This window comes from Canis aureus, chromosome 27, assembly GCF_053574225.1.
Source record: "Canis aureus isolate CA01 chromosome 27, VMU_Caureus_v.1.0, whole genome shotgun sequence".
NCBI classification, from domain to species: domain Eukaryota; kingdom Metazoa; phylum Chordata; class Mammalia; order Carnivora; family Canidae; genus Canis; species Canis aureus.
The window spans coordinates 28,036,864-28,054,819 of NC_135637.1; the positions used below are offsets into that span (position 1 = coordinate 28,036,864).

At 41.4% G+C, this 17,956-nt stretch overlaps 1 protein-coding gene across 8 annotated transcripts in view; it reads left to right on the forward strand.

Annotated features, from left to right (window-relative positions):
- The window catches only part of SFI1 (SFI1 centrin binding protein), a 98,868-nt gene that overhangs the window by 68,805 nt on the left and 12,107 nt on the right, over window positions 1-17,956 (forward strand). For all 8 annotated transcript variants that reach the window (XM_077874387.1, XM_077874388.1, XM_077874386.1 and 5 more), the window contains 4 exons: window positions 443-509; window positions 4,952-5,082; window positions 17,265-17,346; window positions 17,581-17,759. In XM_077874387.1, the coding sequence (XP_077730513.1) occupies window positions 443-509; window positions 4,952-5,082; window positions 17,265-17,346; window positions 17,581-17,759 (459 nt within the window). The remainder of the gene's footprint in view (window positions 1-442; window positions 510-4,951; window positions 5,083-17,264; window positions 17,347-17,580; window positions 17,760-17,956) is intronic.

Below are 17,956 nucleotides of genomic sequence, written 5' to 3' on the forward strand. Positions count from 1 at the left end.
CTATCATTATTCTAAATCCTGGTTTACAGAACTGAATGTGGTTCTCACTCTCATATCACTATTAGAAAGGAGCTTGTCACAGACCCAGGTGGTCCCACACAAGGCTCAGAGTTTCGTCATAAAACCAGCAAGTTCAGGATAGTTAGAAGATTTTATACATACTACCTTAATTAAGTTCCAGAGACATGGTGCTTGGTGGTCTAATTAGGTTTATAAGAGAGTTGTCAAAATTTGGGGCAGGCCATAGCTCCAAATAGGGGCTGACAGATTTTGCATTGAATAATAGGTTCTTACTTCCCTGTTTCCTAGAGTAAAACCAGTGAGGTGCCTTTAACGCTGAAGATGTAACTGCACTCAGATTTTCTGGCCTTAAAAACAAACATTTTAAAAACTCTAAACCTGAAAGTACAACAGGCAGTATGTGTTATGTGTTTGATTTCAGAATGACATTGCTACGCAAGTGTATCAAATCATGGTTACAGTATACTCAGAAGAGGCGGTACAAGCAGGTAAGTAATTCATAGCAGGTGGCTCCACAGGCTGACATTCTTGGACCCATTTGTTCTGGAGAGATTCTCGGAAAAGACCTATGCTAAGAGGTCGTGGTAGTCTAATTTGGAAGAGAGGCTGCTGTGAAAAGCTCTAAAGTATTTCCCCAGATCCCTTTAGTGATATCAGAAAGTCTGCATAAGCCCCATTCCTTCATCTGCTGTGAAAACGCAGGTGCTTTCTGAGAATGATGAGCTCTTACTAGCCATTCCATTCACATCATTACTCACGTACTATATTAGTTAGCCAGCCATCAGGAAATACTGAGAAAAGTACAGAACATAAGTGCCATGTTCTCACACTGAACAGTGAGACAGGTACCCACAGCAGGTGGGAGGACATGGGGAACAGTCTGGTGAATTAGTAAAGGCAGATTGAGAAAGGATTCAATTCCATTTTTTTTTTAAGTTTTATTTATTTAAGTAATCTCTACACCTGACATGGGGCTCAAACTCAACGACCCTGAAGAGTCGCATGTTCTTCTGGCTGAACCAGCCACCAGCCATGTGCCCTGGATTCAGTTCCATTAAAAAAGACTCATTGAAAAAAAAAAAAAAAGACTCATTGAGGGACGCCTGGGTGGCTCAGTGGTGGAGCGTCTGCCTTTGGCCCAGGACGTGATCCTGGAGTCCTGGGATCGAGTCCTACATCGGGCTCCCTGCATGGAGCCTGCTTCTCCCTCTGCCTCTGTCTGTCTGTCTCTCTCTCTCTCTGTGTTTCTCATGAATAAATAAATAAAATCTTAAAAAAAAAAAGACTCATTGAGCAGACACTGTGCCTCAGACACTGTGCTAAGCACTGATTGTACAGTTGTGATAAAAAGCAGATAGACTTCCTGCTCCCACAGGTCTTGTATTTTAGCACCAGGGTGGCAAATACATGTGATCTGGCAGGCCAGCTCTAATGATGGTGGCAGCTGTTTGAGTGGTGAACCAGGAAGGGTTTCAAGGCCACATTTAGGCTTAGAGGAATTTTGTTCCACCCATAGTGTGCACATGGGCATTGCAGTGGTTAGTGTGCTACCCATGCCTTGTTTTGGCCATCCTTGGTGAGACGGGAGACACAAAGCAAACTCCTGCCAGTTATTTCCTACTGCTCCCTCCACCCTCACCTCCATTTGCCGCTAGAGTCTAACAGGTGAATCTAAAGAATTTGGCTGCTCCCTCCTAATATTGGGAGAGAATCTGAATTTTCTAGCAGGGTCTATAAACTCCTTTGGGAGCTGGTCCCTGGATTTCTCCACACTTTCCTGTTACCAGCCTCTTTGTTCCTTCACAACTGTACTCTGGCCAGTTAAGTGGCCGGTTCTTCCCTAACTGCACTTCTCATTGTATTTGCAGTCTGTGTCCCTCCGACCCTTTCAGCTCAGGCTCAGATGTTACTTCGTCCTCAGACCCTGTCTCCTGTGTGGCTTTGTCAGCTTGTTCTTGGCCTAGGTGTTTCCTGGCTTGTTTCCCTGCCAGCCTGTGAGCTACTTGAGGGTAGAACATGTGTCTTTCTTCTCCTTTAGCAGAGTGTTAACCGAGGGTAGATGCCAACTGATATTTTAATGAATGAATGAACAAACAAGTGAACAAACGGACTGCCACGGGTTGCTTCAGAGTTTTCCCTAAGGATCATCTCAGTTCTTGGTGTTTGCATGATGCCAGCCCAGGGCATGGTTTGCCTTCTCCACCTGGAAAATTCTTAGAATTGCTGCATTCTTTGACATTCCTTTGGATTATGTGGCTGTTTCTGAAAGGACGTTGCCACTTGGTCTTTTAAGCTCATTTAATGTACGCTCAACCAAAGATAGAGACCTTTTAGAAAAAAACTGAGTGCCAGGGTCGAAAGGTTGTGTTTATTCAAGGTAGAAAAGAAGCAGAGAGTCTTTTATTTTCCTCCTAGAAAAAGAGCCCCTTGACATGGGGACCCAGCATTGGTGGAAGGTCAAGGGTCAGTGTTCTTATCTCTGCACACTGCTTTTGCATGGCCTGTATGATATAGAAGATCTGAAAAATAGTAAGAGTCCTGCTTAGTTGCTGTTGTTTTTTTCAAATCTTTAGCTAACAATCTGAATGTCATCTAAGGAGATGACATCAGAGAACATCAAGTTCTTTAAAAAGAACATCAATTCTTTCTATTTCAGGAAAAGAAAAATATTACTTATTGTGAGTTTCTTTTTAAAAAGCAATACTTAAAGAATGGCAAAATGTTTGCTAATTGTTGAAACTGGATGGTAAGTTCATGGGGATTCATTAAACTGTTGCTTCTACTTTTATTTACATTTGAAAATGTAAATGCCCTAAAGCAATATATAGACATTATAATTTGAGAAGTGTAGGAAGAGATAAAAGAAAAAAATGAAAATACCCATAATCTTAAAATAACATTTGGTGAGTAAATTTGGTATCTTTTTCCCTCTGTGTGCGTGGGAGAATGTGTACCTTATATTCACACACACACACACACACACACACACGCTCACTGTTCAGTTTTCTGTTTCCATGTGAAAAATCACCCTAAACTCAGTGGCTTAAGAGAACAACCATGTTGTTGTACCTATGGGTTCTGTGAGTCAAAAATTGAAACAAGACATAGCAAAGATGTCAGGTCTCTTCTCCATGATTACAGGGGGCTCAGCTAGTTCTAATGGCAAGGCATTAGGATACTCTAGGAAGTTTCTTCACTCACATGGCTGGTTCCTGGGCTGGAATAACTGGAAGACTGGGCTCATCTGGGACTGTTAACCGGAGAACCTACATTGGGCTTTTCTAAGAGGCTTGAATTGCCTCACAGCATGGTGGCCTGAGGGTAGTCAGACTTCCTATGTTGTTGCTCACTCCAAAAGTGTCACAGTGAACAAGACACAAGCTGTATGGCTTTTTTTTTTTTTTTTTTTTAAGATTTTATTTATTTATTCATGGGAGACACACACAGAGAGGCAGAGACCCAAGCAGAGGGAAATGCAGGCCCCATGCAAGGAGCCCGATGTGAGACTCGATCCTGGGTCTCCAGGATCAGACCCTGGGCTGAAGGTCGCCCGGGCCACCCTGTATGGCTTTTATAAAGACCTAGCCTCAGAAATCACATGGTTACTTTCACCATTCTGTTAGTCAAAACAGTCACTGTCCCGCCCAGATTCAAGGGGACTTCTTAGTGAAGGAGGAAATCCAAAGAATTGGAGGTCCTGTTTTAAAAAGCCCCACACAGGGCAGCCCAGGTGGCTCAGCGGTTTAGTGCTACCTTCAGCCCAGGGCCTGATCCTGGAGACCCAGGATGGAGTCCCATGTCGGGCTCCCTGCATGGAGCCTGCTTCTCTCTCTGCCTGTGTCTTTGCGCCTCTCTCTCTCTGTGTATGTGTGTGTGTCTCATGAATAAATAATAAAATCTTAAACAAAAAATAAAATAAAAAGCCCCACACATATGTATATGCTTTTATTCCCCCACACACACACAGTTTTGGATCATGGAGGTGTACATATATTTTTATGTCAGTTGTTGGTCTTCCTACTGATAATCAGTGAAATAGTAGTAGCCTTTCATAATCACATAAAAATTTACAGAATCTTTATTACAAATAAACATCACAGGAACGCCTGGGTGTTGACATCTCATCCCCTCAGCAGTTGAGCATCTGCCTTTAGCTCAGAGTGTGATCCCAGAGTTCCGGGATCGAGTCCCACATCGGTCTCCCCACAGGGAGCCTGCTTCTTCCTCTACCTATGTCTCTCTCTCTCTCTCTCTCTCTCTCTCTCTGTGTCCATCATGAATAAATAAATAAAATCTTAAAAAAATAAAGAAACATAATAAAATCAAAAGATGTATTGCGGGGTGGGAACAATGTTGGTAACACATGTGACAAAGGACTGATACATTTCTTAAGGTTCAAAAAGCCCATGTATATGACTGAGTTAAATACTGGCAGTCATGGGATGCCTGTGTGGCTGAGTGGTTGAGCATCTGCCTTTGGCTTGGGTTGTGATCCCGGGGTCCTGGGATCAAGTCCTGCATCAGGCTCCCTATAGGGAGCCTGCTTCTCCCTCTGTCTATGTCTCTGCCTCTCTCTGTGTCTCTCGTGAATAAATAAATAAAATCTTTAAAAATAAGTAAATAAATACTGGCAGTCAGTAAAACAGGCAATGGGTATGAACATTCACTACATAGGACAAAACGTTTAGATACATGTACATACACATGCGTGCACACACATGAAGAGATGCTTAACCTATTTTAATTAAAGTAAAAATTTTTTCCCTATTGTATTTCATTTTTCACCTGTCATGTTGACAAAGTAAAAATAATGATTTTAATCTTTTTCTCAATTTTGTATAGAAAGCAACCGTCTGTCAGAGTGTGACCCTGAAAGGTCATTTTTTAAATAACGTAAAGTACAAATAAAGGTCATTTGTTGTTACTGTAGCGGCTGCGGTCCAGAGCAGACAGTCACTTCCAACAGAGAGCCCTGCCTGCGGCCTTCAACACATGGAGAAGATTCTGGCGATGGCACCAGCAGGAAAGTGTTCTCAATGCAAGAGCAGCACGCTTTCACAGGTATGCGGTATGCTCCTGCCTGTGCTGGCTTCTTAGGGCTGGTTTTGCTGCCCACGTGGCCATTTGTGGTGGTTTTTTTTAGCCTCCCAGCCCCCTAGGCCCTGGTTCTTCCTGGTTTTTCAATTAGGTGGGCCCACTGATTTCATCTAGCAGGAAAAACCAGCCAGTATTTCCCCTGGGAAAGCTTTTGCTCATCGTTATTGCAAGTGCTTTCAAAACAGCCTGAGTTTTATGCCCCATCCTCATTGCAAGCCAGTGTGAGCTCCATTAAAGCTGCCCATTAGCTTTCTGGATCAGAACGTGGTTAGACCTTGGCAGGCATTCTTGAGTGTGATTTCCCTGAAATGTTTGCTTCCTGTTCTACTAAACCTAGCTTTTTGAAGTCTTGAGATACAGTCATCAACGAAATTAATACGGGCAAGGAGCAGAGCTATGTCTTTTTAGCTCCCACAGAGGCAAACTTGCCCATAGCGGGTCCTTGCCACAGGTTAGCAAAATGTAACAAAGAAATTATAATTGCTGACTCTATGTCTGCTACTGTGGTGGGTATGGTGTGATGGGAGAAAGGAAACAAATATATAAGCTTATTCGCCTAGGACGACATCACCTTCATTAATAATTTCTTTCTCACAGCAGTGCTGAGAGAACAGGCTCAAAATGACTGATGACTCCCCATGTGAAACAAGCAATAAGTGGCAGAGCCAAGAGTTTAAATTCACATCTCCTTGACTCCAGGGACTTTCTGCTAGATCAAAAGGAAGATCTTTTTGATGACTTTGTAGAAACTTTCTTTGTGAGGAAGTAAGAATGATACACAAGAAACAGTTGAAGAACAGTGCCAGAGAATAGATGTGTGTCCCCAGTTTGTCAGCCCTGAGTTCTAGAGCTCAGAGCTAGTGTTGAGGGAAGTCCCTGGGAGAGGCATGCTGTGAACTGGGGGCTGAGGATGGATGGGAAGAGTGTGCAGGATGACAAGGGCCAGACTGAGGGGATTGCCTAACCCCAGAAAAAGGTAACAGATAGATGTTTGAGCAGGTATGTATAACTAGTAAAGTGATGGTTTTGGAAATTGCCCTGAGAACAGTGTCCTGTCAATTTAGGACAGAGAGACGAGATATGGGAGGGACGCTGGGAGAAGTTGCAGTGATCTTGACTTTGAAGGAGTCTGAATGCTAGTCTGAGAGGTTCAGCCAGAACTTTAGGAGTCCTTCACACAAAGTCCAAGAAGTTTGTAGGAGGCAGTCTTGGGGAATTGGAGGCTGGCAAGGGGATAGCCTTCACCTCTGCCCTTTCTGCAGAGAGAATGACTTCACCTTTCCCTGCTTCCTGTATGAGGCCTGGTATAAGATTCTGTTTGAAAAGTGGCTTTACTACTTAACACACACTCTCCTTTGTTTCTTTTACAGACAAAGTCATGATTGGTTCTGTTACTTCTTTTGTATTTTGGCATGCCATAGGGATTTTCAAAGGTTGAGGGTACTTTCAAAACAACCAAGAGGAGTTTCCAAAAGGATTTTTGTTGGGAAGCATTCCTGAGACAAAGGGTGAAGGGTGAATTGGAGATGGGGAATAGCCAGGAGGCTTGAAGGGTTACCGAGGCCTGATTTGGATTTTACCTGGTTTTGGTTTAGTTGGATCTTTTTAGAAAACTTAGTTTTTTAGGTTCCTGCCTTCCTGCTCACAAGGGAGCAGAGTAATGGAGAGCCTAGCTTGGAAACTGGAGAGGCCTGAGTTCAGACCCTTGCTCTACCTGCCTGCCAGCTCTGTAACGCTGGGCAAGCTACTCAGTCTCCCTGAGCCTGTTTCCTCAAATGTAGAATGGAGATGAGTTGACAGTAGTCCTATTTCATAGGGTTGTCATGAAAGGTAAGTGAGATGATCCATGTGGACTGCAAGCAGAATGCCAGCTCAAAATGTCAGCCTTCCCCTCTCCTCCCCCCTCTAACCCCTAGAATTGATTTGTGACTCTCCTGGTAAATGAATATTAATAGGTTGGGTTTGAAGTTTAGCAAATCAAAGTTCCCCCAAAATGTGTATGTTCTATCTTTCTGTAATTCTTAGGGTATTTGTTTAATATTTTAGTAATATGGACAGAATTTAATAGTGAGATTAACGAAAAATGGTAGTTACTTCACCTACCAGTGAAATAGTATACTGAGAATGAGACAGGACTGGTTTGTTTTTTTAATTGAACTAGAATTCATAGTGAAAGGCACAGATGTTAAGTAAACAGTTTGATGAGTTTTCACAAATGGTATACCTGGATAATCAATAGCCCAGTCGAGGTATAGGACATTTCCATCACCCCAGAAAGCTCCCTCATGCCCCCTTCTAGTCCGTTCCCATGCCACCCCCTATAGGTAACTACTGTTCTGATTTCTATCATCCCAGGTTAATTTTGCATATTTTTGAACTTTAAATAATGGGATCACACAGTAGTTCTGTTGTATCTGACTTCTTTTAAAGTTCGGCGTAATGTTTTGGAGATTGAGCCATATTGTCAGGTAGTAGTTCAGTCTCTTCTTTGCTGAGTGGTATTGTATGAATATAAAACAATGGGGACACCTGGGTGACTCAGCGGTTGAGCGTCTGCCTTCAGCTCAGGGCGTGATCCTGGGATCCTGGGGTCCAGCTTCCTTCATGGAGCCTGCTTCTCCCTCTGCCTGGGTCTCTGCCTCTCTCTCTCTCTCTCTCTGTCTTTCATGAATAAATAAATAAAATCTTTAAAAAAATAAATAAAAATTAAAAAAAATGTTTTGATCCATTTTAACATATAAATAGTTTCCAGTTTGAGGCCATTGTGAATAAATCTCCTATGAACATTTAAGTGGATTATGTTTTCATTTCTCTTGGACGGATACCTAGAAGCTGATTCGGGTTCACAGGGTGGAGATATGCTTCATCTTACAGGGGGTCACATCATCATACACCCACCAGCAGATAGAATTCTAGTTGTTCACATCCTCATCAACAGAAATACAACCGATCCTGTGGGTTTTTTTTTTTTTAATTTTTTATTTATTTATGATAGTCACACACACAGAGAGAGAGAGAGAGGCAGAGACATAGGCAGAGAGAGAGGCAGGCTCCATGCACCGGGAGCCCGATGTGGGACTCGATCCTGGGTCTCCAGGATCGCGCCCTGGGCCAAAGGCAGGCGCCAAACCGCTGCGCCACGCAGGGATCCCAGATCCTGTGGTTTTGACAGTCTTTTTAATTGAACCATTCTGGTGGATATGGAGTACTGTGTTACTTCCCTGCTAACTAATAATGCTGAGCATCTTTTTAAGGCCTAACCAGCCGGTATCAAAATCCTGTCATTTTACCAAGTCAGACTGATTGCCTTGAAGGAGGGAATTACACAGAAATTCTGGGATGGTGCTCCTCCTGAGGGAAAGGAATTTGTAAGTTTTGAGTTTCCACTACAGGATTCTGAAGAGAGGAAAGAGAAACAGAGGTTGATTTTGGATTGGTCACTATTCCTGAGGCAAAATTGGGAGGGATGAGAAATGTGGTTCACTAGGGAATACTGTTATGTGTGCCCTTAGGAATAAGTGGAAACAACAAAGTTTGTCTGGGGCATCCTTGGTAAGGAAGCAGTAACCACTCAAAAGAGGCCCTTTTGAGTGGCATTTGACAACTGCTGCCTAGCCTTGGGAGAAACCATGTTTCCTTGTAGCTGGCCTTATCGGTGTCTGTTCTGATCTGATTAATGGTTGGGCTGCTCTTTCTGAGTAAAATAGTCTGAGCTAATTTTCTTTCTTTGAATTCCAGGCAGATTTTGACTGATTCAACCTTTATCATGTGCTTATCGACCATTTGTGTATCTTCTTTTGCGAAGTATCTATTTAGTTCTTTCCCCTTAGCTTTTATTTATTTATTTTTAAAAGATTTTATTTATTTATTCATGAGAGTCAGAGAGAGAGAGAGGCAGAGACACAGGCAGAGGGAGAAGCAGGCTTCATGCAGGGAGCCCAATGTGGGACTCGATCCTGGATCTCCAGGATCACACCCTGGGCTGAAGGCAGCACTAAACCGCTGAGCCACCAGGGCTTCCCTCCCCTTAGCTTTTTTTTTTTTTTTTTTTTTAAAGATTTTATTTATTTATTCATGATAGACATAGAGGGAGAAAGAGGCAGAGACACAGGCAGAGGGAGAAGCAGGCTCCATGCAGGAAGCCTGATGTGGGACTTGATCCCAGGACTCCAGGATCGTGCCCTAGGCCAAAGGCAGGCGCTAAACCGCTGAGCCACCCAGGGATCCCCCTCCCCTTAGCTTTTAAAAAAAAATTGGTTTCAGGAGTCTTTTTTTAAATTATTGATTTCTCAAAGTTCTTTCTATATTCTTGTATTGAAAATATTTTCTTCCAGGGGCGCCTGGTTGGCTCAGTCAGATAAGCATCTGACTCTTGGTTTCGCTCAGGTCATGATCTCAGGATTGTGAGATCTCAGAGCCCTGTCTCTGACTCCGTGCTCACCGGGGAGCCGGCTTGAGATAATCTCTCCCTCTCCACCATGCTTGCACACTCTGTGTGTGTCTCTCTCTCTCAAATAAATACATAAATAAATCATAAAAAAAAGAAAAATATTTTCTTCCAGTAATGTAGCTTGCATTTCCATTTTCTCAGGTATTCTTTTTCTATTGAGAGCAAAGTGGTTTTTATATATATATGTATGTTCTATATATATATGTTGAAATGATCACAGGGTGTGGATGTATATATTGGTTATATATATACACATATATATATAATGTATACATGTATATATATATAAATAAGAGTATTTTTGATGAGCAGAAATGTTCAATTTTGTTACAGTCCAGTTCATCAATATTTTTCTCTTACGATTAGTGATTTGGGGGTTTTATTCCTAAATACCTTATTTGTTTGATGCTATTGTGAATAGAATTATTTTTAAATTCATTTTCCAACTGTTTTCCTAGTATATAGAAATACAACTGAAACTTTCTGTTCTATGACCTTTCTAAATTTGCTTTCCGGTTTGAGTCTGTCTTTTTTTTTTTAATTACATAGGCTTTTCTGCATAATCATGCCATATGCAAATAAGGACAGCTTACTTTATCCTTTCCAGTCTGTATGCTTTTTTTGTCTTTACTGCATTAGCTAACATCTCCAATACAGTATTGAATAGAAGTAATGGGAGGACACATACTTGTCTTTTTTCCAATCTTAGGGGAAAACAAAAGCAGTCAGTATTTTACCATTGAGTATTTTTATAGATACCCTTTATTAGATTGAGAATGTTCCCTTCTATTCATAGTTTATTGAGAGTTTTTATTATGAAGGGTGGTTAAATTTTGCCAGATGCTTTTTCTGCATTTATTGAGATGATGATATGGTTTTCCTGATTTCACATGTTCAATCAACCCTGTATTCCTGAGATAAACCCCACTTGGCCATGATATTATCTTTTTCACGTGTTGTTGATTTTGTTCTGTTAATGCTTTATTAAAAAATTATACATGTACTTTCATGAGGGATATTGGTCTGTAGTTTTCTTGTAATGTGTGTCTTTGTTATTTCTTTAAATTTTTTATGGAATTTGCTAATGAAATTATCTGGACCTAGAGTTTCTTTTATGGAAATGTTTTTGATTACAGATTTAATTTTGAAAATAGATATAGAGCTACCAAGAGTTTCTTTCCATGTCAGTTTTGGTATGCTGTTTCTCAAGGAATTTTTCATTCTCTTCAAGGTATCAAATATATTGGCATAAAACTGTTCAAAACTGCCTTATTATTCTAATAATGTCTTTTTAAAAAATATTTTATTTATTTATTCATAGACACAGAGAGAGAGGGGCAGAGACACAGACAGAGGGAGAAGCAGGCTCCACACAGGGAGCCCGATGTGGGACTCGATCCCAGGTCCCCAGGCTGCAGGCGGCGCCAAACCGCTGCGCCACCGGGGCTGCCCTCTAATAATGTCTAGAATCTCTGATGATACTACCTTGTGCATTCCTGATTTGGGTAATTTGTATTTTTTTCTCTTTTTTTCTTGATCAGTATTGCTACAAATTATCAGGATTTTGCTTTTTTAAAAAACTTTTGCTTTGCTAATTTTCTTATTATATATTTTTCTTATATTGATTCCACTTTTTCTTTTGTATCTCTTTCTACTTTTTTTTTTCTACTTACTTTGGATTTAATTTGCCTTCTTTTTCCTTTTTAACCTTCTTAAGATAGGAGCACAAATCACCCTCCCCTTTTTTTTAGTTTTTTAAAACAATCTTTACACCCAGTGTGGGGCTTGAACTCACAACCCTGAGATCAAGAGTTGCATTCTCCTCCAACTAGGTGCACCCACCTATTCTTTTTTTGTTGGGGGTAACTTTTCAATTTTAAATCTTTCTTTTTGAGAAAATTTTAAGCTGTAAGGTTTCCCTCTGCTTTAGCTTTATCCCACAAATTCTGAATTCTGTGTTTTTATCATCAACTAAAAATATATTCTAATTTCCCTTGTAACTTCTTCCTTGACCTATGGTTTATTTAGAAATATGTTATTTAGTGTTCAAATAGGAATTTCCACGGCAGCCCAGGTGGCTCAGCAGTTTAGCGTCGCCTTCAGCCCAGGGTGTGATCCTGGAGACCCGGGATTGAGTCCCACGTGAGGCTCCCTGCATGGGACCTGCTTCTCCCTCTGCCTGTATTTGTGCCCCAACCCCTCTGTGTCTCTCATGAATAAATAAGTAAAATCTTTTTTAAAAAAATAGGAATTTCCTTGATACATTATTGTTTTTAATTTAATTCCATTGTGACTAGAAAACATACCTTATGTAATTTCAGTTTTAGAAATATATTGACATGTTTTGTAGTTAATATATGTGGTCTGTTTTGGTGAACCTTCTATGTGCACTTTATTTTTTCCTATGTGCACTTTAAAAGAATGTTCATACTATATTAGCTGGGTGTGAAGTTCTATAAATGTCTGTTAAGACAAGTTGGTAGTCATCTTCAAATTTTCTGTATCCTTACAAGTTATTTGTCTACTTGTTCTATCAATTATTAGAGAAAAATGTTAAAATTTGCTAGCTATGATTATGGATTTATCTATTTTTCCTGGTAATACTGTCAGTTTTACTTCATGTGTTTAGACGCTGTTATTTGGTCCATATACAGTTGGGATAGTTACATTTTCCTCATGAATTTTCCCTTTTATCATTTTGAAATGAATCTTTTTATTTTTGTTATATTTCTTTTCTCTAAGTTTGCTTTGATTTATAGTAAAATATCCTCACTAGCTTTTTTTGTATTTACAGTTTATGTGGTTTACCTTTCCCACTCTGTCTTCATATTTAATAAGCTTGTCTCCTGTAAACAGCATATAGTTGTGTCTTAATTTTTTATGTAGTCACAATCTCTGCTATTTTTAAAAAGATTTATTTATTTTTTTTAAGATTTTATTTATTTATTCATGAGAGACAGAGAGAGAAAGAGGCAGAGACACAGGCAGAGGGAGAAGCAGACTCCATGCAGGGAGCCTAACGTGGGACTCGATCCCGGGACTCCAGGATCATGCCCTGGGCCAAAGGCAGGCGCCAAACCACTGAACCACCCAGGGATCCCTAAAAAGATTTATTTATTTACTTGAGAGAAAGTGGGTGAGTGAGGGAGCATGGGAGGGTGAATAAAGAGGAGAGAGTCTCCCGTGCAGTCTCCACACCAAGTGTGGAGCCCAATGCAGACCCCAATCCCATGACCCCGAGTCAGACACTCAACTGTACCACCTAGGCATCCCTGACAATCTCTGCTTTTTAATTAGAGTGTGTGATTCATTTATATTTAATGTAATTGTTGGTGCGGTTAGGCTGAAGCCTACATCTGTTTTTTGTTTCTCTGTTTCTCCTTTTCTGCCATAGTCATTTAGAATTTATTAGTATTACGTTTTATTTCCTGCATTGACTTTTTAGCTCTATACCTTTTGTATTTTTTAAATTGTTATTCTAGGAGTTAAAGTACACATTGTTAACTTTTTACAGTTCTGTTCAGTTCTTTTGTACCACTTTATGTTAAAAGGAAGAGCATAAAAACAGTAAAATTCCGTTCCATCCTTAATGAGCTTCATTGTCACATATTTCGCCCATGTAATTTTTGCTTTAAACAGAATTCTTGGGATTCCTGGGTGGCGCAGCGGTTTGGCGCCTGCCTTTGGCCCAGGGCGCAATCCTGGAGACCTGGGATCAAATCCCACATAGGGCTCCCGGTGCATGGAGCCTGCCTCTCCCTCTGCCTATGTCTCTGCCTCTCTCTCTCTCTCTATGACTATCGGGATCCCTGGGTGGCGCAGCGGTTTGGCACCTGCCTTTGGCCCAGGGCGCGATCCTGGAGACCCGGGATCGAATCCCACATCAGGCTCCCGGTGCATGGAGCCTGCTTCTCCCTCTGCCTGTGTCTCTGCCTCTCTCTCTCTCTCTGTGACTATCATAAATAAATGAAAGTTAAAAAAAAAAAAAATCTCTCTGTGACTATCATAAATAAATAAAAATTTAAAAAAATAATTCTTTTTTAAAAATTAAAAGATAAAAAATAATTTAAAAAAATAAAAATGATTTTTATATTTACCCACATATTTTCCATATCTAGTATTCTTTGTTTCTTCCTGTAGATGTGAGTTTTCATCTGTATGCTCTTATCCTTTCAACCTGAAGATCTTTTAGCACTTTTGTCTGTAAGTCAGCTGGAGATAAATTATCCTAGTGTTTGTTTATGGTTATTTCACTCTTGCTCTCATTTTTATTTATTTTTTATTTTTATTTATTTTTTAAGATTTTATTTATTTATTCATGAGAGACACAGGCAGAGGGAGAAGCAGGCTCCATGCAGAAAGCCCTATGTGGGACTCCATCCCGGGACTCTGAGATCACGCCCTGAGCCAAAGGCAGACTCTCAACCGCTGAGCCACCCAAGCATCCCTTGCTCTCATTTTTAAAGGACCTTTTCCTGGCTATAGAAAAATTAGTTTCTCTACCCCTCACTCCTGGGTCTTTTTTTTTTTTAAAGATTTATTTATGAGAGATTGAGAGCATGAGCAGGGGAGAGGGACACAGGGAGAGGGAGAAGCAGACTCCCTGCTAAGCAGGGAGCCCAATGCAGGGCTTGATCCCAGGACCTGAACCAAAGGCAGACACTTAATAGACTAAGCCACCCAGGTGCCCCCCACCCAAGTCTTTAAAGACATTCTTCCCTTGTCTTCTGGCCTCCATTATTTCTGGTATAAAGTTACCCATCATTTGTATTGTTCTTCCCCTGAAATGTAATCTCTCTTCTGTTGCTTTTAAGATGTTTTTATTAATCTTTGATTTTTCAACAGTTTAGAGTATGATATGGTTAAGTGTAGTATTCTTGTGTTTATCCTGGTTGGGGTTAGTTGAGCTTCTTTTTTTTTTTTTTTTCTTTTAAAGATTTTATTTATTTATTCATGAGAGACACAGAGAGAGAGGCAGAGACGTAGGCAGAGGGAGAAGCAGGCTCCATGCAGGGAGCCCGATGTGAGACTCGACCCCGGGGCTCCAGGATCAGGCCCTGGGCTGAAGGCGGTGCTAAACCACTGGGCCACCGGGGCTGCCCGAGCTTCTTGAATCTGAGGTGTTTCCCCCTCCCACCCCCCACTCCAACCAAATTTGGAAAGTCTTTTACTATTATTTCTTTCAATAATTTATCTTCCCTGGGGCAGCACCTGGGTAGCTCAATCAGTTAAGTGTCTGACTGTTGATTTAGGCCTAGGTCATGAGATTGGGGTCCACACATGTGCTTGCTCACTCTAAATTAATTAACTAGTTAATTCATTAATTTATCTGCCCTATGTTCTCTCTTCTTTCTAAGTCTCTATGTTAGACCAGGTGATATTGTCCCATGGGTCACTGAGGCTCTGTTTAGTTTTTTTTTTTATTCCTTTTCTCTCCATTTTTCAGGTTGGATACTTTCTATTGCTCTTTCAATAGAAAGTCTTCAGTGATCTCTTTCCTACAGTTTCTTATTTGTGGCTCATCCAATCATTTTTCTCCTTCAGGTATGAAACTTTTCAGTTCTAGAATTTTCTTTTTTTCCCTCAATCATGGTAAACTATACATAACATAAAACTTACCATTTTAGTAATTTTTCAGTACACAATTCAGTGGCATTAAGTACATTTGCAATATTAGCCATCATCGCTATGCATTTCCAGCACTTTTTCATCATCCCAAACAAATTCTGTATCCATTAAACACTAACTTCCCATTTCCATCTATTCCAAGCCCCTGAGAATCTCTACTCCACTTTCTGTCTCTGAATCTGCCTATTCTGGGTATCTCCGATAAGTGGAATTGGATAATATTAGACTTTTTGTGTTTGGCTTATTTCACTTAGCATAATGTTTTCAAGGTTTATTCATGTTGTAGCATGTATCAGAATTTCATCCTTTTTACTGAATAATATTTCATTGTATGGATATACCACAGTTTGTTCATCTGTATGTTAATGGACATGAGTTGTTTCTACCTTTTAGAAAAATGCTGCTGTAAACATTGGTGTACATACATCTGTTTGAGTCTCTGCTTTTAATTCTTTTGGTTATATACCTAGAAGTTGGATTACTGAATCAAATGGTAATTCTATGTTTACTTTTTGAGGAGCCACCAAAACATTTGGTTCTTTTTTGTAGTTTCTCTTTCTCTGCCAAGATTCCTTGTCGGCTAATTTTGTTCATCCTTCATTTAAGTACACAAACTTATTTATAATAAGTGTTTTTTAAGTGTTTGCTGATTCCAACATTTGGGTCATTGTTTTTCCAGACAGCAGTTTTTCCTTTAAAGGGTTTTGCATTTTATTCTGGTAGGCAATGGTTGCTATTTATTCTGGTGATTCCTGTTGATTCTATCAAGTGTGTTTCTATTCTTTGTGCGGGGTGTGTGTGTGTGTGTGTGTGTGTGTAAGATTTAATTTAATCTCTGTGCCGATTGTGGTGCTTGAACTTACAAACCTGAGATCAAGAGTTGCATGCTCTCCCAGGCACCTCATGTGTGGGTCTCTTTTTATTTTTGTCTTCAAAGTTAAAGCATGGCTCTTATTGCTGAGGCTTTGCCTTTCTGAATTCTGGGGTTCTCAGCAAAGTCTCTCTATTCAGACTGGGCTGAAACTCCATCTTCCCAGGCCTCTCTACCCTGTGCTAATCTCTATCCAGCAATCAGCCCTTAAGAGGCCACCTTGCTAGGCCTCATGGGGCCTGCCTGTACAGCCTTACCTGTGGACTGGGCAGACTCAACATAGAATTTTGGGTACTGCCCTTGCAGTGTGTGCAAAATGTCTGTGAGCATGCCTCTGGGGCAGGGCAAGTTCTCCACCTGCCCAGGTTCAGGAAGGCCACAGGTGCCCAGACCTTCCACTGCAGTCTTGAACTCTAATCTCTGCCTCAACTCAGCGAGACTGTCCTACTCTGCTTGGACTCCGTCCATCTGGCCCTGGTGTTCAGAAGAAAACTCAGGCAGAAAAACTGGGCAGCCAGGGGGCTCACCTTGTTTTTCAACTCTAAGGATGACAATCTGTGTTGCCTCTTCTCCAGGGCCTGAAAACAGTTGCCTCATATATTTTGTCCCATTGTTTTGCTAACATACAGCTCCTAGTGGCTGTTGACTAGTGGACCTGATTTTGTAGGCCTTCACGTCATTATGCTGAGTGGGGAGGCCTAAGCAAAGGTGACAGAGCAGGGGTTCTCAAATCTGTCTCCCCTGTCTACCTCACATGGAACACTTGTTTTAAATCCCGTTTCCTGGGGCCTGCTTCAGACCTGCTCAGTCAGTCCTGGAGACCTGGCATCTGGCTTTAACCACTTCCCCCAAGGAAATTTGTGTAGCAGCAGCCTGGCTGATCAGCACAGACCAGCTTTCACTACTGATTGTTGAGTACCATTGGTAATTCAGTGCAGAACTGAATTGAGGAGCCAGGGTCTTAAAGTCCGTCTTATTCATACCATGGCTGACACCAGAAATAACTTGGAAAGTACTGGGTTGTTTGGGGGGGGGTTGTTTGCTGTCTGCTTTCCTTCCCCTTCTCTTTCCTTTCTCCCCATCTCAACTTACCTCTTAGTAGCTTAAGAGGAAAAATCCAACTATTTGGAACTTCTCATTGCTTTTTGTAGTAATTTTAAGTGCTTTGTTTCCCATTATTACTATTTATCTTTTTAGGGAGACGTTGGAGAAGCAAGTATTTGCTATTTGGTGGCAGAAGATGTTTCAGCATCGAGAAAACCGCTTGGCAGAGAGAATGGTAAATGGCTGTCCTTGGGCAGGACCTGCTTCCCACACTGAGGGGTTGTCCTGCCTGTGACCAGGACTCCTGTTGACTTTGTCAGTGGAGTTTACATATGGCTTCTGGGCCAGGGCAGCTGTCAATGCCCATCTCTTTAGCCTTGGTCATTATCTGTGGCTTGTAGATTCTTCCTGGCTTCTGTACCCCCAGCTACTTGACCCATTGTGTTCTCTTCCTGCCATCCTGCCCCAGGCCATCCTTCATTCAGAGCGTCAGCTTCTGCAAAGGTCCTGGTCCATGTGGCATCAGCAGGCAGCAGCACGTCACCGGGAATGGCAGCGGCAAGCAGTGGCCTGTGCCCACCACCGCCACAGACAGCTCAGGAAGGCTTTCTGCATCTGGAGGGAGACTGCCCGAGGGCTCAGAACTGAGTGAGGAGTTGCTTCGGCCTCAGAAGCTTTTCCCATCTCAGGCCATCTGTGACCATAGCAGTAGTACCTCAGTGCTGAGTGCCTGTCAGAGGGTCATGTTAGCCTAGACTCTGGTTTCAAGTTCAAGAAATTCTGCCTAATACAGTCTATCTAAAACCAGGGCTGTAGTGGGAGGATCCTGGGGGACATCATGGAGC